This window comes from Chaetomium fimeti (genome assembly GCF_033439085.1).
Source record: "Chaetomium fimeti strain CBS 168.71 chromosome Unknown B0H64scaffold_4, whole genome shotgun sequence".
NCBI lineage: Eukaryota > Fungi > Ascomycota > Sordariomycetes > Sordariales > Chaetomiaceae > Chaetomium > Chaetomium fimeti.
In genome coordinates this window covers 2,918,698-2,941,319 of record NW_026944332.1, presented here as the reverse complement: position 1 = coordinate 2,941,319, position 22,622 = coordinate 2,918,698, and the positions used below count along the sequence as shown (strand labels likewise).

At 55.8% G+C, this 22,622-nt stretch overlaps 10 protein-coding genes across 10 annotated transcripts; 5 read left to right on the top strand and 5 right to left on the bottom strand.

The window, feature by feature from the left end:
* Positions 1–110: 110 nt before the first annotated feature.
* B0H64DRAFT_397182 (tyrosyl-DNA phosphodiesterase-domain-containing protein) lies at positions 111–3,341 on the bottom strand. The gene is made up of 9 exons (XM_062803857.1): positions 2,104–3,341; positions 1,862–2,044; positions 1,619–1,803; positions 1,515–1,555; positions 1,384–1,457; positions 1,095–1,304; positions 828–1,027; positions 681–737; positions 111–576 (listed from the first exon to the last, which is right to left on the bottom strand). The coding sequence occupies exons 1-9, from the start codon at positions 2,887–2,889 to the stop codon at positions 345–347; spliced, it is 1,968 nt and encodes a 655-aa protein (XP_062659548.1). The 5' UTR covers positions 2,890–3,341; the 3' UTR covers positions 111–344.
* A 141-nt stretch (positions 3,342–3,482) lies between these two features.
* Positions 3,483–3,876, top strand: B0H64DRAFT_397180 (uncharacterized protein). Its single transcript, XM_062803856.1, has one exon. It carries the CDS (start codon positions 3,566–3,568, stop codon positions 3,794–3,796), a length of 231 nt encoding a protein of 76 aa, XP_062659547.1. The 5' UTR covers positions 3,483–3,565; the 3' UTR covers positions 3,797–3,876.
* An 822-nt stretch (positions 3,877–4,698) lies between these two features.
* On the bottom strand, positions 4,699–6,565 carry B0H64DRAFT_161745 (uncharacterized protein). Its single transcript, XM_062798608.1, has 2 exons — positions 6,370–6,565; positions 4,699–6,237 (listed from the first exon to the last, which is right to left on the bottom strand). Exon 2 carries the CDS (start codon positions 6,089–6,091, stop codon positions 4,781–4,783), a length of 1,311 nt encoding a protein of 436 aa, XP_062659546.1. The 5' UTR covers positions 6,092–6,237; positions 6,370–6,565; the 3' UTR covers positions 4,699–4,780.
* Positions 6,566–7,135: 570 nt separating this feature from the next.
* Positions 7,136–8,190, top strand: B0H64DRAFT_397177 (uncharacterized protein). The gene is made up of 5 exons (XM_062803855.1): positions 7,136–7,239; positions 7,299–7,560; positions 7,613–7,691; positions 7,762–7,832; positions 7,888–8,190. Exons 2-5 carry the CDS (start codon positions 7,438–7,440, stop codon positions 7,984–7,986), a joined length of 372 nt encoding a protein of 123 aa, XP_062659545.1. The 5' UTR covers positions 7,136–7,239; positions 7,299–7,437; the 3' UTR covers positions 7,987–8,190.
* B0H64DRAFT_397174 (microsomal signal peptidase 12 kDa subunit-domain-containing protein) lies at positions 8,191–8,779 on the bottom strand. The gene is made up of 3 exons (XM_062803854.1): positions 8,616–8,779; positions 8,498–8,557; positions 8,191–8,432 (listed from the first exon to the last, which is right to left on the bottom strand). Exons 1-3 carry the CDS (start codon positions 8,664–8,666, stop codon positions 8,235–8,237), a joined length of 309 nt encoding a protein of 102 aa, XP_062659544.1. The 5' UTR covers positions 8,667–8,779; the 3' UTR covers positions 8,191–8,234.
* A 1,294-nt stretch (positions 8,780–10,073) lies between these two features.
* B0H64DRAFT_322657 (uncharacterized protein) lies at positions 10,074–11,999 on the top strand (the record flags this gene model as incomplete). The annotated part of the gene is made up of 2 exons (XM_062800572.1): positions 10,074–11,362; positions 11,417–11,999. The coding sequence occupies 2 exons, from the start codon at positions 10,074–10,076 to the stop codon at positions 11,997–11,999; spliced, it is 1,872 nt and encodes a 623-aa protein (XP_062659543.1).
* Positions 12,000–12,337: 338 nt separating this feature from the next.
* On the top strand, positions 12,338–13,140 carry B0H64DRAFT_397171 (Tim10/DDP family zinc finger-domain-containing protein). Its single transcript, XM_062803853.1, has 2 exons — positions 12,338–12,603; positions 12,832–13,140. The coding sequence occupies exons 1-2, from the start codon at positions 12,486–12,488 to the stop codon at positions 13,002–13,004; spliced, it is 291 nt and encodes a 96-aa protein (XP_062659542.1). The 5' UTR covers positions 12,338–12,485; the 3' UTR covers positions 13,005–13,140.
* Positions 13,141–13,412: 272 nt separating this feature from the next.
* B0H64DRAFT_397169 (60S ribosomal protein L25) lies at positions 13,413–14,582 on the bottom strand. Its single transcript, XM_062803852.1, has 4 exons — positions 14,439–14,582; positions 14,189–14,253; positions 13,842–14,134; positions 13,413–13,785 (listed from the first exon to the last, which is right to left on the bottom strand). Exons 1-4 carry the CDS (start codon positions 14,461–14,463, stop codon positions 13,698–13,700), a joined length of 471 nt encoding a protein of 156 aa, XP_062659541.1. The 5' UTR covers positions 14,464–14,582; the 3' UTR covers positions 13,413–13,697.
* A 109-nt stretch (positions 14,583–14,691) lies between these two features.
* Positions 14,692–15,808, top strand: B0H64DRAFT_161597 (putative methyltransferase-domain-containing protein). Its single transcript, XM_062798607.1, has one exon. It carries the CDS (start codon positions 14,735–14,737, stop codon positions 15,602–15,604), a length of 870 nt encoding a protein of 289 aa, XP_062659540.1. The 5' UTR covers positions 14,692–14,734; the 3' UTR covers positions 15,605–15,808.
* Positions 15,809–16,929: 1,121 nt separating this feature from the next.
* On the bottom strand, positions 16,930–19,058 carry B0H64DRAFT_161592 (HAD-like domain-containing protein). Its single transcript, XM_062798606.1, has 3 exons — positions 18,610–19,058; positions 18,487–18,527; positions 16,930–17,885 (listed from the first exon to the last, which is right to left on the bottom strand). Exons 1-3 carry the CDS (start codon positions 18,650–18,652, stop codon positions 17,196–17,198), a joined length of 774 nt encoding a protein of 257 aa, XP_062659539.1. The 5' UTR covers positions 18,653–19,058; the 3' UTR covers positions 16,930–17,195.
* Positions 19,059–22,622: the final 3,564 nt, after the last annotated feature.

Here is a 22,622-nt window from a genome sequence, read left to right as displayed (position 1 = left end):
ACCTTAGGTAGGTACATACATAGGAAAGTACGCAGGTAGCCGCTAATGTCCGGCCAACCTCGAAAGGGGCAAAGTAAACATCAACTTGCACCACCAAACGCGCGTGTAAGTCAAGGTGAAAACCACTTCAGTTTCTTCGACGAGGACGGGCACAGTAAGCCCATCATAATAATACAATCTCTAACTCAAACAAACACACCCTCTCCAGTCTCTATCAATCACACTGCAGCGAGTGCCTAACCATCGAAGGATAACGACAATGCCGACAAAACCAGAATATCTATAATCCAGGCCGGTCTTAATAACCCAACACCACCCCCCCCCAGTAATGAATGCATCACACATCACCCCTCCCCAAACATCCACGGCCGCCGCGCATCCGCCGTCGCCCCCTCACAAATCACCCTCCCAGGCCACTCCATCGGCACAGGCACACGGCCCTCAAAGTCACTCAAATCATCACCGCGCCGGTCCTCACCCGCATTGGCGCCCCGACTCTGAGCACCCCCCTCCGCAATCACCGGTGTGTTGGGACCCTCGTTCGCTTCCTCGATGGCGAGGAGCACGCCGCACTCCCTGTATCCATATTAGTTTGATTGACCTCTACTGATCGGGGCTGCCGCATCCCATCGGGCTGTGATGAGGGAGGGGAGGGGAGGGGAGGGGTGGTGGATACGTACCAGTTGCGACAAGTGAGCTTAGGCTTATCGGTGGTGCGGTCGCGGACAAGTTTTCCCCTGTCATGTGACGCGGCCGCGGTTAGCTGGGCTCGAGGGCGGGCAACAGAAAAAAGGGTCATCAACAGGTTGGCTAAGGGAGGTGCGTACCAGGCGCTCTCGGAGAGGTTGGCGCTGCCGACGTAGGCCAGGCAACGGCCCGACCTGAGGTCGGGATCGTTGGGGCGGATGTATATGATCTTGCTGTGCATGAGCACGCCTGGTCTGACCGACTTGCAGTCTCGGAGGAGTTCCCGCGGGAAGGTCGGGGCCTGCCACCACTTAGACTGGAAGCAGATGGTTCCGGCACCCTGTTTAGTGTTAGCAAGGCTTGCCATAATTTCGGGGGTTCGTTAGATGGTGGCAGGGTAAACAGACGTCTTTTCCTCCCTTGCTCTGGAGGACGGTCTCCCGCGAGGGGAAGAAGATGCGCATATGTTCTCTGACGAGGAAGTTCACCCGAGCGGTAAACGGTTCACGCTTGCTTTTGCTCCCCATACGTGCTTCGTACTCCAATAGTGGATCGCCGAGGCACGCGTAGTACATCGCCGAAAGTAGCCCGTAGTTGATTGCTCCGAGGGACGCGCACTGCGTACTTGGTCAACACAGTTCCATGTTGCCATTCCAGGACACCGAATAGGTTTGGTTGCAGTAACAGCGAACTTACCACAAAGTCAACATCAAGGGGTTCCGCAGTACAGCGGACTAGACCGCGGACCTTTTCACCAAAACCGTAGTATCCTGTTAAGAACGTCAACCGTGTGGCCGAAGGAAGCCATTAGGAGCTAGGCCGCGTACCTGTTCGGCTCCACACATCCTCCTCTGTATGAGAACCTGGACTGACAAAGTGGGTTAGCATTCAGTAGCTGCGGTAGCTGAAAGGCAAGTATGTGGTGGCTTACATTGTATGCACGAACGCATACCGATCGGCTTCGGTGAAGTCATAGTTCCGTAAGCTAGAAACGAGCTTCTCGTCTAGCCCCTGGGCTCGGAGGAAATAAAACAGATCCTCAGAAAACGCGTTGGGTTCCTGGGCTTCCCTCTGTTCCGCATACTCGAACTTGGGAAGGTCGATGATGAACACCATCTACAAACCGTCAGCACTCGACCTTGAGCTAAACGTCGTTAACAATAGGAAAACTCACATTCTCCATGGTCCCGGTCTCTCCCCAGTCATACGACATAAAGTTTCCCGTCGGCACCACAATCCGCATGTATCCTTCATACTTGAGCAGCATCAGCTTGGAGTGCATCGCCCCGATACCGTGCATGGGCGGAAAGCAAAACCGGATCCTGTCGCGCGGCACGTTGGAGCGCATCTCTTCTTTCTATCCTCACCTTGTTAGCATGGCGGCCCCCAGTTCAACGAGCAGACGGTTTCGCCCACCTGCGCCTCATTGGCGGCAAACGCGACCAAGATGAGCTTGGTCCGCGCGATATCAATCTTGGATAGCATCCAGTGTTCGTCCCACTGGTACGAGCTCACTACGGCGAGCTGTAGGTGCTGCTTCTGGAGAACTTCTTCGATCTTGATGTCGTCGCCTTTCCGGGGCTGCTGATATGCCCATGTCTTTTTGATGACCCCGCGAGGGAAGGGGAGGACCACGGGTGGGCGTGAAGAGGCCGAGGCCGCAGCTTTGGGTGCCGCTGGTTTGGTATCTTCCGAGATCGCCAATGGTGCCGAGCTCGAGGCAGGGCCCTTGGGTATTGTAGACTTCCCCTTCTCACGACGCACAAACGATAATGGGGGCTCCTCGTCTAACCTCGACCGTCGGGTCGGTCTACCATCATCACGGTCGCCTCCATCAACCTGAGACACCTTGCGCTTGTACGCCCGTGAAAGCCGTTCCTCTTCCATCTGCTTCCTGTCTAGCCCCAAAGCGGAAAAGACTGTTGCCGAGGGGACAACCGGTTGCTCTGCTGCTGCGTCCTGTTTGGGTACGGGTTTGGGCCGGACAGCGTTGCTGCGGTCGACTATGACGAGATCATCATCATCTTCTTGCTCGGCGTCTCCGCCATTATTGCCCTGCCCGGAATTACCATCGTCCTGCGTAAGGTCAATCAGTTCGCCCTTTTCCCGGCGCTTTTTCTGTTCCTCCGGATCATATCCGAGTGATAACGCAATCGCAAGTTTCAATTCTTCGTCGTCGTCATCTGCCCAGGGATCGGCCATCGTATATGGTGATTGATGGTGATTCCGGTTTTTGTTGTTTTGATGACAGCGATGTTGTTGTTAGTGCCAGTCGTCGGTCGGCAAACGACGGAATAAAGGCAAAAAGGGAAGAAAAGGAAACTACAGCCCGGTAATCGATGGAATTCCAAGGCTCAAGTAATTCTCGATGAAATTTGGGAGAAGAGATACATGCGAGTTATGTTTGGTTCGATCACTCCTGAACCGGTTTCCAAGCCTTATTAGGAGAAATGTTGACGAAAGAGCAGGTGGGAGCTCATAGCAACCGGGGGTGAGAGGTAGAAATCACGTGATAAATCACCCAATGCAGGCGTGTGTGATCAAAGGCAACGGGGAAAGAAAGAACGCCTAACAAGAGTGTTTGTTTTGTTTGCGCGTGCTGAGGGTAATGGTCTATGCGTGTGGTTTGGAGATGTTTGACTGCTTGGATAATTTGGGGGCGTTGTGAGGAAGTGGACTCTGCGATGGCACCCGCCCACTCAGCTTCTCCTGCCCTGGATAAACTATAAGCTCGCAACAGGTCGACTAGAGACACACAAACACAAAATATCACTTATTCAAAGAGCTCAGCAAAGTGGGAGATAATATGTGTCTTTCGGCAGATAAAACTACCTAGGTATGTTCGCTGTAAACTTGTCGATGGCCGAATCCACGATATATGCTTCCCGTTTTTTTTTCTTCTGTTTTTCTTTTTCTCGTTGTGATGTCGGTAATGTGCCGTGTGGTGTTGGTGATGTGGTGGGCTTGGTGCGAACCACAGTTCGCTTGTTGGTCGCCTTTCTCCGAAGACAGGCTGCGGTCGCCACCCATTCCAGGCCTCGTTGATGTCCGCCCTATTCCACGTGGCCGGGGAGTCCCCCCGGAGCGAGAAACAAGGCAATACCAATGAGAAGAGCCTTGAAGCCGGAATCCAAACACCACACATACGCTCCCCTCCCTACTTCCCTTCCACCCCCCGCAAATCCCGCCCTATAACCCGTCCGCCCGCCAGATGTCGTATGCTCTCCCCGAGGAAGAAACCAGGCCCACCCGTGCCGACCACTCCGTCCGGCAGGCCCAACCCGCGAAACATCCAGAACCCAGAAAGCTCCAGCGTCCAGCGGTAAAGGGGGTATCCGATGAAAAAAGACCAGTATCCTCGATGCATTAGTCATATGAGTCAATGCCCGCTCCCAACCAGAAGAATGTGGAGAGGATGAAACGGCGTAGACCCAAGAGACATGGCTCGCCAGCGCGGCGGGAAGTTAACGAAAAAGATGCGACCCCTCTTTGCCTCTCCAGATGTCCATGGCGTGTTTCCCTGCCGACCCCCTTATCTCGCCCGCCAAAACCGTCTATCACGAACCGAGACCGCACCCGCCTTCCCTCCCCCAAGATCCGGCACCCCGCGATATGTGGGTGACAAAGGCCCAGAGGACGCCCTGCAGATCCAGAAAAAATGATGCAGGATATAACGGAGAATGAAACGAAACGAGGGTAACCGGCCGCTATCTATCGCCCATGATCGATGCAAGCGAGAGCCAAGCAAAACGCGCCCATGCCCTGTGCCGGGAAACACAACACACAAAGCTCCGTCCGACCGACCGACCGCCGTTGGCACCGTCGCTCCCAGATGCGTTCAAACCGTACTAGGTCCCATCCAGCCGCCAGGACAACTCCTCTCAACGCCAAAAAAAGAAAAAGAAAAAGAAAACCGTAACGAGAGATGAATAAGAGAGAAAAGAAAACTAGAGAGTGGTAAAACATGATCCCAGATCCGACAAAAGAAAATCCGGGCGGCTAAGTTGCCAAGAAAGCTGTCGCAAATATAGCTTTGTTTACTTCCCCTCCGCTGGGGAAGAACTTGGCCCCGCAGGTCCGGCCCCGGCCGGTGTCAAGAACTCCGATAATTAGGACGCGGCGGCGTTGCCGGGGCCGGCCCAGAATTCATCTTTAGCATGCGCCGCAGGTTGTCCTCCATGTGCAAGAGGTCGGCTGACCGGCCATCCGTCGGGTTGTTGGTGGCCGGAGGCGTGCCGCTCGACGATGCCGGCGGCGAGATGCCTGGGGCAGCCTCCGGGGCGAAGGGAGAGACCATACTGGTGGACCTCGATGATTGGCCTCCTGCTGAGAAGGGGGGCAGGAAATTGGCGGGCTGCGGGGGGTGACCACCTGACAAGAAGGGATACGAGGGCTGGGGCGCCGTCTGGTGCGCCGTTTGGACCGCCGAATGCCCCAGAGGAGGAGCCCGTTCGCTTGAGTTCGGAGGGATAGCCAGGAACCTCTTTAACCTCTCGCTCATATCCATTGCCGCCTGGTCCTGCGGAGATGGCAAAGGGTTTTGTGCGGGCTCGGGCTGCTTCTTGCTGGATCGAGCCTCTCGAATCCGTTCCTGGAAAGGCTTGGAGAGCGCCGGGCCAATCACTGAGCTCGGCACGCCGTCGAGCTCGCTGGTGGGGATACCGGATGAAGGATTGCGTTGGGGAAAGGGGCGACGGTTGCCAGCGCTGAACATTGCCCCGGGCAGCGTCTTCGGTTCTGTCGGAGAACGGATCTGGGAGGGAGGAGAAAACGGAACCGGCTGCGACCCGAGGATGTTGGCGGAACTTGCCCTGCGCGCCCGCTCCTTCTCGGCCCTGTCGGCCCGGAAGAAAATATCGAGAGGGGACTCATGCGGGGGGGCGTCGGTGGGTAGGAGACGGTGCTGGGGCGTGGGAGCGGCCTCGGAGTCGGTCGCAGGAGGGGACGGCTCACGGCTGGCGTGATCGGTTTCCTGCACCGAAGGCGAGTCTAGGGCCCTCGACAGGAAGCTTGGGATGGGAAGGGAGTCGGGCGCCGGGGATGCATGGAAAGTTGCGCCGGCAAAGGCGGCTGCGGTGATCGGTTTGATTGCTGTTGTCTGCGGGGGCGTTGTCCGGCCTTGCTTTGCAGGCCCGGGCGACGATACTTGTTTTGCTCGCCCTTTGTTTCCGTTTCTAGCCTTCGACTTTTGATGGGGCTGCGATGACGGGACGGGACTGTTGGAGGCCGATTTTTGGGGGGTAGACGGCCCCGCGAGCTCGATCGGGAAGAGGGCCTCACTCGGCATATCGTTCTCGGAAGCATAGGTCCTGCGCGCAGGCGAGTTGACGGGTCGCCTCGCGCGTCGCCGAGCCGGAGTGCTTTTGTGAGGTGGCAACGATGGTGCTTGTGGTTGTGGTTCCATGTTTGTGAAGCCGGCGTCGGCCTAACGAGGTTTTTGCAAAACCAAGAGAAGGGTGGGTTGGTCGAGTATTCAAGTCGGGAAAGAGGGAGGCCCAACAGCGGGTGTGACGAGGTTGACTCCTCCCAGCGATCGTCTGTTTGTTTGCGCTAGGCGGGGCAACGGGTTAGTGATTGGAGGGGACCCGGGGCTTGGGAAAAGCTATGCCAGGGGAACCTAAGAAAGAAAGGAGACAAGTGCAACGAGACGGCACGGGCGGCGCTGGAATGGGGGAAATGTACAGGGTATTACTGCAGTGATATAAGAAGTACTTCTTTTGACTGTGTTTTCTCGGAGCATGTTTAGGTGATTTGTGGCCTTATTTTCGAGATAGCAAGTGAGGACAACCGGGTTTGCCTGGCTCCAGTCTGGTGAGTGAGTTGCGATGGAGGCTGGGGGGTGGTCCATTCCAACCTAGCAAGGCTGAAAGCGGAGGTTCTTTCACAAACCCTGTCTCAGGTCGACCCCCCTTTTTGGTTCTTGGCAAATCCGGTGTGGTCTTGGAGTCTTGTCAACCTCGAGCAGGAGATGAGCTTTCGAAAAGACTGTCATCATACTAATTTTGGGTGTTCTTGTAGTCAGTATTATTTGGGTAGATTGGACGATAGATATGAGATTTGTAAGATGTGTAGTTGAGGCGTTGTAAACCCTAATCAGCAAAGTCGTTCCTTGCCTGGTTTTGGCTGCCGTGAATCAGACGTTGTTGATCAGACAAGTGAAACTCCTGAATCATAACCGTTGCTTGCTCTGTGCACAGGAAAATAAATAAAGATCCCAGGCTCAGATAAATATACTTGGAGAAACAAGGACTTGATAATAAGTATTCGTATATTCACAATAGGTACCTAGGTAGCCAACGTGATGTAACCTAATCTGGATTGTATCCGCAGTGGCGACCTCAACTTGGCCAGTTGTGGCTTGTATGCCTGCTCACCCTAACCCTTATGTGCCTCACGGTCATGGCGGGGCCCAAGCAACACACCCCTCGGTGCTTGTTCAGAGCGTCTGCAATCCGCCAACAAGGCAACAAACAGCTCGCAAAACTACGACTTTTAAACTAAAAGCTCTCTATTTATTAGTCCTGCAATTTCAAGGGTAATCCGACGAGAAAGGTTTGTATGTATTATCATCATCAGCTCCCAAACCTCGACTAACGAGCGCTGCCTAGTAGGACTCCAAAGAACCTTGACGTCTAGATAACAGAACGACCCCGGAGCTCCCTCTCCCAACGGCCACCTGATTTTACGAGCCGGCAATTGGCCTCGACACATCCGCATCCCTACGTTCCACATTACCCGACAATCCTCAGCATGGCCGACGTCGAGATGACTGATGCGCCCACCTCAGCTCCAGCCTCAGCGCCCGTTACCAAGAAGAAGAGCGGCGTCGATGGCGAGGCTAAGGAAGGAAAGAAGCGGTTTGAGGTGAAGAAGGTACGCGGGGCCCTGATCTGAGCTACTTTGGCACGCTCTGACGACGTTTTAGTGGAATGCGGTAGCCCTCTGGGCGTGGGATATTGTCGTCGACAACTGCGCTATCTGCAGGAACCACATCATGGACCTCTGTGAGTCTATCCATCACCTACCTTGCCTGATTCAGTGTTTGGGTTGACGGCTGACTTTCCAATTTCCCAGGCATCGAATGTCAAGCAAACCAGGCGTCGGCTACTAGTGAGGAGTGCACTGTTGCTTGGGGTATCTGCAATGTGAGATTGCACTCGCCTCCGCTATTTTGATGGCCATGCTTGCTAACACATGCAGCACGCATTTCACTTTCACTGCATCTCGAGATGGCTCAAGGCGCGCCAAGTTTGCCCGCTCGACAACAGAGACTGGGAATTCCAGAAGTATGGAAGATAGGCAACGGCAGCTGCTGGGCTCCAAGAAGATGGGCCACGGATATATCGGGAACATGGACCGGGTCGAGATGCGTCGTGGCATGGCTTTGCGACACGGTCACGCTTGGTCTCATCCATAGCACCTATAAGGAGGGAGAACCGAGCCGGCGACAAATCACGGTTTCCGGCTCATTATGACGTTATTATGCAACACTGCCTTCCACATTTGCTTCTGTAAGATGCTACCTGTGCGAGTTGTCTGTGGCTCTCTCATCTAAACATCTTATCATCGACCACAAGGTTTGCTGGAGGTGTGACTCCCCCAACTGGTAGCCATTTTACGGGGTTTCGGTTGAAGAAGGGCCAGGGCGGAACGACGAGGACGAAGACTGCGGCGGTGCCAAGCAGGCCTACGTAAACAGCGAGCTTGATGTCTTGGAGGAAGTAGCCGACGAAGAAGGCGATCGCCTGTAAACGCATGACAAGTTAGCTTAGGTTTGATTATTTGACAGGTAGCGAAGACAGCAACTTACTCCGACGAGCGTCAAGGCCGCATTGATGAGAAGCTCGACCAGCTTCTGGCCCTCGAAATCCTTTGGTTTTTGTCAGCGATTGCATCCACATTGTGCTCGGTCAAGGGGGAAAACAAACGATTTGCCCCTCAAACAGGTCGCGGGCCTGTTCCAGCAATTGTTCAGCCATCGTGATATACCAACGCGAACCTATGTTGTGACAAGGTTGCGGGTTCGAGTCGCTGGAATGATGCTGCAGTCGTCGTTCTGGAACCCGGATTCCAACGTGGCTTCCCAGAGCTGTCTTTCTGTCAATGCGCAGGGGTCGAATGCCAAGAGTCGAATTGGTCCTAGTGCCCCGCACGATGCCGCCAACAGGCCCAACCCCTGCCATTGAGGCGAACAACCCACGTTCGGTACCTGGACTCCTGAGGCGACCTCAGTGCCGAGCTGCATCTCTTCCATGCACGATGCGATCCTTCTTGAGAAGAGATAACTCTCCCCTGATAGATGGTTTCAATTTGATATGATTATGGAGTTTCCAGGTTGATGTGTATTTTTCCCTCACATACCAATATATGCAGAGGTCTAGATCCGGTCATTCATGGAGACCGAACAAGCGGGATCAGCCAATGCGTGGTAGGGCCCGCTGAAAGCCCAGAGTTTTTCTTGCATTGTTCCAAGGAAAACCCTCACTCTTCTTCACTTCACCCACCAAACCTCCACCGAACCACATCTCATCCAAATTCTCTTCTGTGGAACCAGACACGACACCGATTCCTGGGTGCACAAATATTCCGCCGATCCTCCTACTGGCGCTGCGCGCTCAAGAGTAACCATAATCATTTGATTCTGGTCTCTTTCAGCTCGGCCCGATCGGATTCTGAGCTGTGACGAAGACTCGGTCGGCAACAGCACGATAGCCAGCACGTCGCTTCGCAAATCAGCAGGAAACCTATAAAAACCGAGCTATCCATTTACCGATCGAGGCCCTGCGCAAAATCTCATTCTCTCTCGTCCCAAACCGTCTCTCTCAACTTCAAAACCTGTCAGCTTATTCTCAATCAACGCCACCCGGCCAGAGATCTTCGCATTCGATATCAACTTTGCGACGCGTTTTCCAGCCAAACGTCGCGCAGCACTAGCTTATCACCACTCACACATTCCAAGCCACCAAGTTGGCGGGCATTATCTACAACAAGATCTCCCGACGTTCACTCCTAGGCCCCGAGCTGGCCTACAGCGGAGTGAACAAGCAGCCACCGTAATCGAGCCGGCTCTCAACGATTATCCATTCTGACGACCGTCCGAAGATTCCGTACCGACGTTCTCGCTCACCAACCTGTGGGTGAAACCGCCAACCACCATCACGGTCTTCACGTTGTCGAAACCAGACGTCCGTCGTCGCGGACGGCTCCTGGCCGTTCGCTGCCTTCCGCTGGTGAACTAGACAAGGAGCGCTCACTCCAATATGCGCGCCGGCTAATTCCATTGAAGGCACGCTCCGAGGGCTGTATTTGACTCGTGTCTGTTGGAGCGGGAAAGGAAGACGGTGGAAGTTGTTTCGACCGATTACAAACCACAAGATATCGCAACCATGTCCGACCAGGAGGAAGTTGCCAACAGCTCGGGGTACTCGACCCCTGTCCCGGAACTAGACGACCACCGGAACCAGACGGCTTCAGCCCATCGCCCGGCGGACCGTCCTCGCAGGGGAACCTTCGACTCGCTATACGGAGCACGGGTAATGGCGCCGGGGGGCGCTTCCGGGGAGCCTAGGGTCCGTGACTTCGAGGAAGCCATTGTTGATGAGGATGCTGGAGAGCAGTCACCGAGCATGCGACGAACCCGTCGCCCAACCATCGAATCGGTTTCTGAGCGGTCTTCATCTCCGCCAAACTCGGTCAAGGCTTTCGCCGAGGCCCGTCGGCGGGAGCGTGGGCTCTCGGTCTCTGATCCGAAGCTAGAGCGAAAGCCCGAGGAGCTCGAACTACAACGCACTGCATCGGGCGCCAGCCGCAATAGTTACCGCAGCAGGCAGCAGACGGTAGCGACAGCCGCCGATACGGCGAGCCTGGCCACGAACAAATCCGCCGAAGAGGACGTGTGCTTTCCGCTTCAGGACGAGCAGAGGGGTGATCATCTCTACATCGATTTCGACTACCTCGAGAGCTTCATCCAAACGGAGAATGAGGCCCGCGAAGCTGCCCGCCGTCCCTCGGCCGTCCGACTGTTTCCCGACTTGCGGCCCGAGAGCACCGAGACGGCAGCGCCGCCCCCTACTTTGACCATCGACGGCGATTTCTTGGGCACTCCGTTCGGTAGCGAGAGCCGCACCGAGAAGGCCGAAAGATCGGATACCGAGGAGCCGGCCAAGACTGTACAACCGCCGCCCCCGGTCGACCATAGCCGAGTGAGCTTTTTCTCCTCCGCCTGGGAATCGACCATCCACGCGGCCGACCTTGAGGGCCTGATCTTGCCGGGCGAGGACATTCGTGGGCTCTTCACCTTCCCGAGGGGGGAGACGGACGGTGTCTGGTGGCTCAACATCAACAAGCCGTCAGAGGAGGAGGTCCGTGCGATCTGCCGGGCCTTTGGCGTTCATCCTTTGACGGTGGAAGACGTCACGACGCAGGAATCCCGCGAGAAGATTGAGCTCTTCCCCTCCTACTACTTCGCCTGCTTCCGGTCATTCGGCATCGAACGCGATGAGGAGACCGGGGAGAACGAGTTCGTGCCGTTCAACATTTATGTGGTTGTTTTCCGCGAGGGCACGCTGAGTTTCAGCTACTCCAGCAACCCGCATGCCTCTCATGTTCGGAAGAGAATCGCCATGTTGAAGGATTATGTTGCATTGAGCAGTGATTGGATCTGCTATGCCTTGATGTGAGTATACTTTGCCCTGGCCCAACAACCACTCGTGCTAATCACAACGTATAGCGACGATATTGTTGATTCTTTCGCACCCGTCATCAGCAGGCTAGAGGCCGACACCGACCAGATTGAGGACGAAGTGTTTATCGCCCGGACGGACGACATGGCCGAGTTCCTGCGCAAGATTGGCACTGCGCGCAAGAACACCATGGCCCTAATGCGGCTGCTGGGCGGCAAGGCCGACGTCCTCAGAGGGTTCACAAAGCGTTGCAACGAGAACTACAAGGTCACGCCGCGTATGGACATCGGCCTATATCTCGGTGACATCCAGGACCACGTTGTCACCATGATGAACAACCTCGGACACTTCGAAAAGATGATGTCCCGCGCCCATAGCAACTATCTGGCGCAGATCTCCATCGACGGCATTACCCAGGGCACCAACACCAACAGGGTCCTGAGCAAGATCACCTTGCTGGCATCCATCGTCGTCCCGCTAAACGTGGTTACTGGGCTCTTTGGCATGAACGTCATGGTTCCTTGGCAAGATGCCAATTCATTGGGGCCTTTCTTTGGTGTTCTGGGCTTTTTGATCACATTCTGTGTCGTCTGCGCATATATAGCTTACAAGATGCGGCGGCTACTGTAGATGGTGGCGCGGTTTACTTTGGAGAGGCTAGGATTACAAGTTATACACGTGCTTGGATGAGTGGATTCATGACCACCGAGGGTGGTTATGGATGGTGTGTCGTTCATAGAGTAGAATGGGAGGCAATGTCGTTAGTTCCCCCGTACTAGACGCAAACATGTTGTGTCTTCAGACTGGGAAAGGTGATCAGATTGTACACGCCGTCAAATTGTATAAGCCACCAGATTGTATAGGCCGTCAGATTGTATAGGTTACCAGATTGTATTTATAACCGTTCAGCGATCAGGAAAGACACAGTGTTGACGACTATTCGTTCCGAGTTCACGCGCTGACGGCTCCCTCAGCAAGCTCACCCACTCAGCATTTGATTGGCCGCACACCGTCGCAGAGCTTTGCCCGCGGCTCCGCCAAAAAGTCCAAAACACCACTACACCATCCGTCTCCCACCGTTAGCATTAAGAACCGCAGACCGCCCAACTACCCAATATGTCTTCCACCGACTTCAACATCGACCAGTCCGACATTGAGAAGCTCAATGACAAGGACAAGTCCGAGCTGCGCCAGTTCTTTGCCAACGAGGAGCACCGCGCCCGCATCCAGTCCCGTACGTTGCCGGCATTCCCATCCCCGGGCCATTCTCCCCTTGCCACCATTTACACAACAGACAGCTCCCAACCTCCATCGCACCCCCTCTCCCTCCCCCCCCTCTGCAAGACCAAACCCATAACCCAACCCCCCATCCCATCTCACCCCCAATCAAACCCACCCCACCCCAACCAAACACCCCCCCCCTCCAAACAAAGCAAACAACTAACGCCGCCCCCCTCCACAGAAACCCACGAACTCACAGGCATCTGCTGGAAGAAGTGCGTGACCTCGGGCACCTTCCGGTCCGGCGCGCTCGACAAGACCGAGAAGGGCTGCCTGGCCAACTGCGTGGACCGGTTCATGGACGCCAACCTCGCGACGATGAAGCACCTGGCGAGCATGCGTCAGCAGCAGTGATTCCGGCGGCGGTAGTGCAGCTGGTGCTGTTTTCTGGTGGGTCTGGTGAAGGTGGGAAGGTGAAGGTTAAGGAGGGGGAGGTGAAGGTTAAGGAGGGGGAGGTGTACGAACAAGGTCCGGGTTTGGGGGTTGGGGAAGGAGGAGGGACAGGGGGATAAAGCCATTGAGGGGTGGGATATTCTCTGGGTGCCTATCCAAACTTTGGGACGCGCGTTTATGAGGCCGGGGCGGACTAGATGTATGAACGGATTCCGTTGGGCAAGGCTCTGTCTGATTGAGGGATGGGATAGACCGCATTGCACTTGACAGGTGCTGGTATGTCGACGGAGGCATGCATTGTACACTATTATCTGTGACGATATAGACCAAGGGAATAGACGGTTGGGATTCTCTGCACAAACTGATGTATGGGAACGATTCACTAATTGCCAGGCACAGATTACTCGTATCACAAAGCGTCACTATCCACTCAGCCAAAGCTCAAGCGGAACTTCACAATCACGAGCACGCTCAAACCACCAGATGGCCAATACAGCCCCAGCAACAGTACGGCACAAAGGTCATGTCAATTTTTTTCATTGCCAAGTCAAGTGCCCAAGCCCAGGTATCTGACGCCGATCGAAATGCAATCCATGTCCCTTCGATGTGCCGACCTTTTTTTGATTCCCCAGCTCCCAGCCAAAAACAATCCGTTTAGACGAGGCCGAGCTTGGTGGCAGCAATGTCGAGAGCATCGACATCGGCGGTGAGGCGGGCAAAGGCCTTCTTGGAGCCGTCAGGGCTGTGCGTCTGTCAGTAGCTATTCCGAAATATCCCCCCAGCATCATGGCAACCTACCGGATCAGGGTGTTGATCTTGACGGTGTCGATGTCGTAGAGCTTCTTGAGAGCCTGCTTGATCTGGGCCTTGTTGGCCTTGACATCGACGATGAAGACGAGGGTGTTCTGCTCCTCGATCTTCTTCAGGGCACCCTCGGTGTTGAGCGGGTGGACGATGACCTTGTGCTCATCGAGGCGGGGCTCATGCGGGACCGACTTGCGCGGGTACTTGGGGGCGCGCGAGAGGACGAGGGTCTTGGGGAGGTGGAAGGTCGTCGACAGACGGACCTTGGTCTTCTTGTGCGAGTGCACCTGGAAGCTGTTAGCGGCGCATTCGAGATTCTACTTCATCTGAGAGCTACTTACACCCTTGAGGGCAGCCTGGGCGGCCTTCTTGGCCTGAGCGCCCTTACCGGCCTTGGAGGCGCCGCCTGTCCGAGGAAGCGTCGTCAGTAAAGCATTCGCCTGAACAAGGGAGTGGCCCGTCTTGTTCAAACTCGCAAAGTCTGCTGCTGCTTTGGTGCATCACCCCGCCGCCGGAGCGACGACGGCGAGGGTGCGCATTGAGCGACGGCCGATTCTGCGCGTGTTGACAACCATTTGGGTGTTCATGTACCTTTCTTCGCGTCCTTGGGAGCCATTGCTGAGGAATTTGTCGGCGTTGGGCGAAATTGTCGAGTCGGTCGTGGATGAGGAAAAATGGCGGAATATTGGAAAAAGAGCTGAGAAATTGTGTGTGCGGAGCGCCAAGATGTCTGGTGGCTTGCTGTGGCTCGCTGTGGCTCGTGCTAGCTTGGATTGGCGGGTGGCCGATAAGATAACACAAAGTGTGTGATGTGAGTGACGACTCCCACAGATCTAAATAAAATCCCATTTCTCGACTGGCTTCTCTAAAACCCAAATTCCGAACTCATGGCCCCAAAGAAGAAGGGCCCGGCAAAACGTTTAGCGGCAGGGCGGCCGCCGGTACTGCAGCGATCCAAGTCGATATCAAGAAGCGCGACCAAGGCACTCATCAACAAACACCATCTTCTGCAGAAAAGAAAGCGGCAGGCTATTGCCAAGGGAAACAAGGTTGAGGAGGCAGCTATCGAGGTCGAGATCAAGGCGTTGGGCGGTATCGAGGGTTACCAGGAAGCCAGTCTGCAAGGCCAGCGGCATGACCGAGGAGGCGACAGCTCCCGAGTTCTCATGAAATGGCTGGAACCATGTCTCTCATCTCACGGGGCGAATTCAGGTCGACGCCTTAGGATGCTAGAGGTTGGGGCACTCAGCACGCAGAACGCTTGCTCTAAAAGCGGCCACTTTGACATCGAGAGGATCGACTTGAACAGCCAAGGAGACGGGATCCTGCAACAGGACTTCATGGAACGACCCTTGCCACAAGATGAGTCTGAGCAGTTCGACATCATCTCTCTCTCACTGGTCCTGAATTATGTCCCAGAGCCGAAGGATCGAGGGGAGATGCTCCGCCGTACCGTACAGTTCCTCCGGGCTCCAGAACGATATCTCGATTCTCCCCATCTGCTAGCGAGCTTCTCCAGCCTATTCCTGGTCCTACCGGCGCCATGCTTGACGAATTCTCGGTACTTGGATGAGGAAAGACTGGTCGCAATCATGAAAGCAGTTGGGTATGCCAAGGTCGAATCCAAATCAACCCAACGGCTAGTCTACTACCTCTGGAGAAGGGATCGGGTTTGCAAAGGAACTGAAAGCACCTTCTCCAAGAAAGAGGTTCGGTCGGGGCCGACCCGGAACAATTTCGCTGTTGTGCTGAATTGAACCTTCCACTAGCTATGGTCCATGGAGCTAAGATGACCTGGTACTCCCGGTGGATGACGACTCACTCTGCGGGGGCTCCGCCGACTTGGGGTTTCTCGAGCTCGGCCGTTGTCCGGGCTGGTGCCCCGAAACCGACGGCATCCCCAATCTGGCAGCACCCCCAATCCCACTCAAGTGGCGATCAAGGACCTTGTAGCCATCGGCGAACAATGCCACATCAGCACGCCTCGCCGATCATGTTTATGAGACCCGTTTACTCTTGTGCTGACATCCAGTCAGTGCCAGTCTTCCTCGCCCGGGTAATCCCCACAAGGAGTATGTCTCGTTCCGCTTAATAAGGCCTGAGATCAGGAGCTTCAGACCCCCAATTGCCACCGTTCTTTTTCAGCTGCAGCGAGGATTGGCCGATGGTAACACACCGACGCCGTTGGTGTCCGGTTACTCGTGAGACTAGCTTAGCTTTTGCCCCCACGCAAGAAGCCAGACGAAGGGACCTTCGATTCACTCCGGGATACCCATCAGGGCTTCTTAGCCAAGGGACCGAACGGCGAATGCCCACTCTGGTAACCGGAAGTTATACTCGTTGGGATCGAGGCCTGCGGTTTCTTGGGCGCACCCGCGGCCGTTGACCATGATGCAGATGCGCGGTTTTAGCAAGGAAGACCGGTGGTGGAGTCGTTATTCAAGCTCGATGTGCAAGATCACCACACCTTGAATTATTGTTCAGTTCATGAATTCCTCGTTGGTCAGGAACACACTAGCGAGCCACCAGGAACAACTATTATCGGTGCCCGAAACCCCTTGTCGCCACCGAACCGCCGGGATCACGAGATGCGGTCCCATGGAGTTGCCAATGTTGCCAGGTTGCTCTTGACGATCTCCCGCGCGCCCAACAAGGGGGGTCCGTCCGTTCGCAATGTTTTCGTCGCCACCCCCTGAGTGAAGCCCGAACAGAGAACAAGAATTCCGGGCTATGGACAGTCCCCGATTTGTCGTCGTCGGGGGGCGGATTGCAGATTTGACCCCATGATGGTGGCTGGATTGGGCAATGTTGATCATATGACGACAAGTTTGGGGGGGCGGGGGTGCAATGCCAGCCACGATGTGCGCTGCCGCCCAGCCGCACTTCCCCAGGTTTTGAGGGGTAACGAAGCTAACGTCGCCTTGGCGGATCGAGCGGCAGCAGCTCTGGGGAAATCGGATGAGAGTCCGACCAACACGATCGTCAAGTCTTTTTGCGTGAGGGAGTCGCGTGAGCGTGAGCGGCCTATCGGAGCCTGTGGTGGTTTGTTGGGGATGGAGTTGGAATTCAGGGGTCGTACTCGGGCAACCAAAGGGCCAAACTAAACATCAATTGATGCTTTTACTTTTGGGGCTAGGGATTTATCCCATTGGGAAGCAATGGGGGGAACGGTCTCGCTTCAGCGTCGGTTCCAGACCAACGGATCTGCGAATGCCGACCGAACGACGAAGAATCAACCAGCGTTGAGAATCCATGGGCATCGACCACACACACACGCAAGCGCCAAGCAACACCATCTCACTACCGGTCTGTCTCTTGACGCAGTTCCATCAACTACTGTGTAGGTAGTTAGAGCTGCTCAAAACTCTCCACCACCTCCAGCCGACCCCTCACGTCCTCCGCCAACGCAGCGTTGCCCGGCCGCTGCACCACGCAGGCGCGCATGCCGGCCTCCCGCGCCGCCTCCACCTCGCGCACGTTATCGCTCAGAAACAGCCACTCGCCCACGGGCACGTCGGGATACTTGGCCGCGATGCGCTCGTAGCTCGCCCGCTCCATCTTGGGCCCGGCATTGACCGTGTCAAAGTAGTCGGCAATCCTGCCCGTCAGGTCCGCCGGCTCGCCGTTGGTGTGCCGGAACAGCAGCTTCTGCGCGGGCACCGAGCCGGACGAGTAGATCATGACGCGCGCGGCCTCACCCCTCTCCCCCTCCTCACCATCATCCCCCTCCCTAGCAGCCTTGGAGGTAGTAGTAGTAGTAGTATCCGTAGCAGTCCACTCCTCAATCTTGGGCGCCACGTCCGCGAACAGCGGCGCGCGCAGCGCCCCGGACGCGTAGCCGGCCTCCCACAGGTAGCCCTGCAGCGCCTTGAGGTAGGCGACCTTGACGTCGCGCGCCATCAGGTCGCGCACGTGCGCCGCCAGCGCGTCGGGCGTGCCGGCGTGCTCCGCGGGGAAGGCCTCGCGGTACCGGGCGAAGGAGAGCGTGTCCCATTCCTGGGCCAGCGTGCTGGGCAGGGCGGAGAGCGCGTAGGGGAACTGTTGGTTTGAAAGGGGGGGGAGGGGCTTGGTGTTAGTACATGCTAGTTACATGCTGGAGAGGAAGTATGGGGGTGCGTGTGGGTGGTGGGGAATAGTGTAATGGTATTGTGCTTGTGTGTGTGCCTGTGTATGTGTGTATGGTATGTGTGTATGTGTGTGTGTGTGCATGTGTGTATGGTATGTGTGTATGTGTGTGTGTGTGCATGTGTGTGAGTGTGTGTGAGTGTGTGTATGTGTATAAAGTTATGTTTGAGAGGGGTAAGCGGCTGGTTGCTGTGGTTGCTGTGTGTTTGTTGAAGATGGGGGGCAACGTGTGTACTCCCAGAGAATACTATGTAACGCAAGGCAAATGCCACACTCCCTTCCCTTCCCCGTCCGTGGTATTGAGGCTGCTGTGGCACACCAAGGCGGTTGGAAACCGCAACGGCCAGTGATCGAGCAGGGGAGGAGAGAAAGTGGGAGGGGCAGACCTGGCCATGAGTGGTCGAGGTCTGATGTGATGAAGAAAGGGCGAGACCACCGCCACAGTGCCGAGAGACCAAGTCGTGGTCCGGGAAAGAGGTTGGGGACGAAAAGGGAAACCCGCCTCGTCACTTACAAGAACATCCTTGACGAATGAGATGGGGCATACAGTACCCTCTGCAAGTAAAAGGGGGCCCGTATTAGCTCATTCTCGCCATATCCTCAAGAGAGATGAAAGCACGAGAGGAGGGCACCGTACCAATGTCGAGGAGCACCACACGGGGCTTGTTTGCAGCAGCCATGGTCCTTCGACAAGGGGTGCTACACTGTCGTCCGATGTTGACGGCACGGAGGGGGCCGGGGTCTAGTTTGGGCTTGGCTCGGCGGGCGACGGATTGTTGTTGTTGGTGACAGCGGGTTGGTCGGGGCGGAGGAGCGGGCCAACAAGACCGAAATGACCGGAATGAAAGCCAGCAAAACACCGAGTCGTCGTCGGCGTTGACGTGATCAATTAGGCGGTGAAGAAGTCGGTCTCGAGGGAGAAAGGCACGTTGTCGATGTTGCTCTGTGAGTGGAGCGGGATTCGGGGATGCGGCTGGAATTTTTCGCCGATTTTTTTTTTACCTATCGATATCGACAACTCAATTCGTCGCATGCATTATCACGCTCAGATTCACGAACGAAGTCACATTGAGGGATGCGGGACTAATGTTAGTTGAGTTCATGGCCCTGCGGGTTCGTGGTCCTGCAGCAGGAGCTAACTGAGGTTCTGGGGTTGGGGTTGGAGGCTTGATGTGCTGAACTCCAAAACTTGGTCGCAGAGAAAGGCGGTCAAGACCGAAGTCGTCTCCTGAAGGTTGCGCGGCCACTGTAATTCACGGACATCAAATCTCCATCCGCACCACCACTCCATACCTGCAGCTAACATACATGAAGCCTGCATACTATGTGTCGATATTTGTGGAGAGGCGCAAGGAAAAGAGAATGATGGCGCCAAAGTTGGTCCGGCAACTGTGTGTGCGCTGCATCGTCCCGCCAATAACTAACTCTGTCGCGAGAACTTGCCGTCGCCTGTCCGTCTCGCGGTAGTTAACGAGGTACGAGGTAACTCTTGGATGGACTCCTGGCGCACAGACGGAACAACGCACAGTGTCACTGGTGCCAACGAGATCCCAAGGACCCGTCAATTTTCTTTCCAGGTCGAACAGCTTCCCGAGCGGCAGGATCACGGCCGTGCTGCGCAGCAATCACAGCCTAGCATGCCCGGGGGGCATCAAGCCATCATCCCCTTGCAGCGGCAAAATGATGCTTGGTTCATGCGACAACGACGAGATGAGGAATTCTACGACGGGGCGTCGAACGAGCAACAGCCCACTCGATTCACTTTCCATCGCTATGTCTGTCTCACCGACATATCGCGAGAGACATGGCGACTACCGCAGGAATGCTCATGCGAGGGAGGACGCTGTGATTGGGTTAGGCGAACAGTCCGGCAACAGTCCGGCTCTGGCAACGCATCGGCGCATTGTTCCATCAGCGAATCTCAAGTCTTGTCCACCACTCCTCGAGCCACTCTCGTCGGTAACCCGCCTGAGGAATTACCAAGGTAGGCACTTGCTTCTGTCTTGGATTCAAAAACAGGAGGGGCAACCATCAACGCCAAACACAGGACCCCGCCATCGATCGAGCGTCCATCATGCGCCGCAAGGGGATCTGCAGCGCTGCACCGACCATCGCGGCGCACGTCCCAATTCCAAGGACCTGAGGGACCCTGACGGTTGACATTCCTGGAACAGTGTGGGAACGACTTCTTCCTTACCGTCGTCCCAAATCCTCAGACTGTGTACGCAGTAAGTCGCTGGAGCTCGTCGAAACCATGCAACAGACAGCAGCCGCCGGAGAGTGGAAAGCGCCGCCCTTGGGCCCAGCGCTATTGTTGGTCATTGGTGCTCGAGAGGATGAGAACGCAATCCTGAAGCGACAACAACCAGCCTCAAGCCAGCCACTCTGCAAATCAACCACCCAGTTCCTTTTTAGTTAGCGCCTGGAAACGTGCATCTTTGTGTCGTAATGACACCAAAAGATGGTGGGATGGGCATTGGATGGCCGTCGACGCGTGTGGTTTGGCGCGACACTCTCCTGTCGAACAAATGCACCCCAATTAAACTAGCGCTGGACCACCCGAAGATCAGTTGGCGTCCTGCATCATGGCCCCATTTCCAGAGGGCCAATTACCCATGCCCGGCATTCGTTTCAATTCGCATAGATTGGTCAATTGCGCGCCGCCGTGTGGGTTGCACTCAACGCTTCCCATATCTTCTTCCCGTTTAGTCCTGGTCGACTCCCCGCTGTGGGTGGTTTCAACTGCCCAGCCGAAACATGCTCGGCGCCCTTCGATTGCAGGTCAGTCTGGCCTGAGGCCAACTGTCCTGCCGTGCTGTCGATAGCCGATAATGGACGGGGGCGTCGAGGTCACACGACGACGTCACACACGAGACAGTGGCACCACCGTCACCCGATTCTCGTGAACCCCCAACGGCAACAAAACGGGTCCGTCACTGGCCGTCTGGTTGTGGCTTTCGACATTCCTCGGCAGTTTGGCCCGCCGGTCGAATGGCCGATGAGGCCACAAACTCGCCGGAGACATCGGATCGCTGTCGGGGGTCGTGAGTTAATCGGCGTATCAGGCCCAGGAGGCCATGTCAATCAGGCCTCGACGTTATCTCATCCATGGCCGATCAGACGCTCCCACGTTGTTCGAACAGCAATCCCCCGCTTAGAAAGAAGAGCGAGTGACTGTGTACAAGTATACTAGTGAGTTGAGTGTTATCCGTTTTCTGGTATCTCCATGATCGACTGCCAATGATAGCGTCCTCCTCAGCTGCCGTGACACAGTAATCTGGACAGTGTAAAATGAGTAGGAAGTACACAGTAGGTAACAGAGGTTGTGTTGCTGGATGATTGCGATAAAACCGCTCCGAGCGGGAATTGCCGGGTTTACGAAGCAGGACACATGTAGAATCTGGAGCTACATGTGCACATACGAAGACCGTGTCCAGATCACCGGCCCCCGTGCGAGTGACTGTAATTGCTGCTATTTTCGCGGTTACCTGAAGCAACTGGACCGCGAGCCTGCGCCGCGCCGCAGAGGACGTGGACGCGAATGACGAAGGCCGGATGCAGCGAGAAAGGGGTGCAGGTCACACGAGCCAATCAAGGTTCTCGGTTGCCGTCCGGCTCCAAGTGAAACAGAAAGGGCTCGAAGGAGGATGACCAAAGCCCAGAAATGGCGACATCGACTGACTTCCATCATTATGCCTCAGGCTCCCAGGCGCTCAGGCTACATCCCAGAACGGACTCTCGGACATTTCCAGACCATCGTCGCCTCCCATCGATGCACTCGGCTGGACGCGCAATTTCACGCAAAAGTGTGGTCATCACCGGAAGCAGAATCCACCATGGCAACCTGCCGACTCATCCAGCTCATCACCTGGGCCTGCTGGGACATTGCGAATTCCCCCATCGTGGAGCTGTCGGAAAATTGGCGGATGGATCCCCATGTTTTGCGATGACACTTGATGGTTCCCTCGCTCCGGGGAATGCAGCACACACACTTGGCTCGGCAGGCAGCGTGGTATGTGGGGCGAGGACCTCATCAGGCGACCGCGAACGTGGCCTCACCAAAACCAGACGCGACGACTTCGCAGCACCGCCTGGCCAGCACCAGCTCCCACTGGACAATTCGTTTCTGCCAGATGCAGCGGTACCCAACTTGCAAGTCGCGTGCCGTGGTTGGCAGGTTGGCGCAAGGTACTCGAGCTAAATGGGCGGTGTGGCTGCTAAACTGGGCAGTGTGCCTGAGGCTGGATAAGGCTCCACTTGTGTACATTTGTCAGGTACTTGTGTACATCGGACACCCTTCTTGTCGGCGAATGCGTCCCAAAGAGGTACCCGAGGATGGGATTCCGGTTCCTCGTTGTCCGAGGAGGAAGGACGCTATTCTATAAGAGGTATTCTACTAGAGCTAAAGAGGCTAGTCACGTTATGCACTTGCCACTGCAAGGTAGAGCGGTGTGCCTTCTCTGAATCCCCCATTCGTCATTTCTCCTTGTGCTGTGCAATGCGCCCCACACACACGACAGTGCCATCTGAAAACAGGGCACGTTGGCAGCGACCGTGACTCCACACAACAGCCCAGTGCTCAATCACCCGTTCACACTCGGGTCGATCAATGTGCCATTGGCCACCACCCCATGTCTCGCCTCCGTGGCA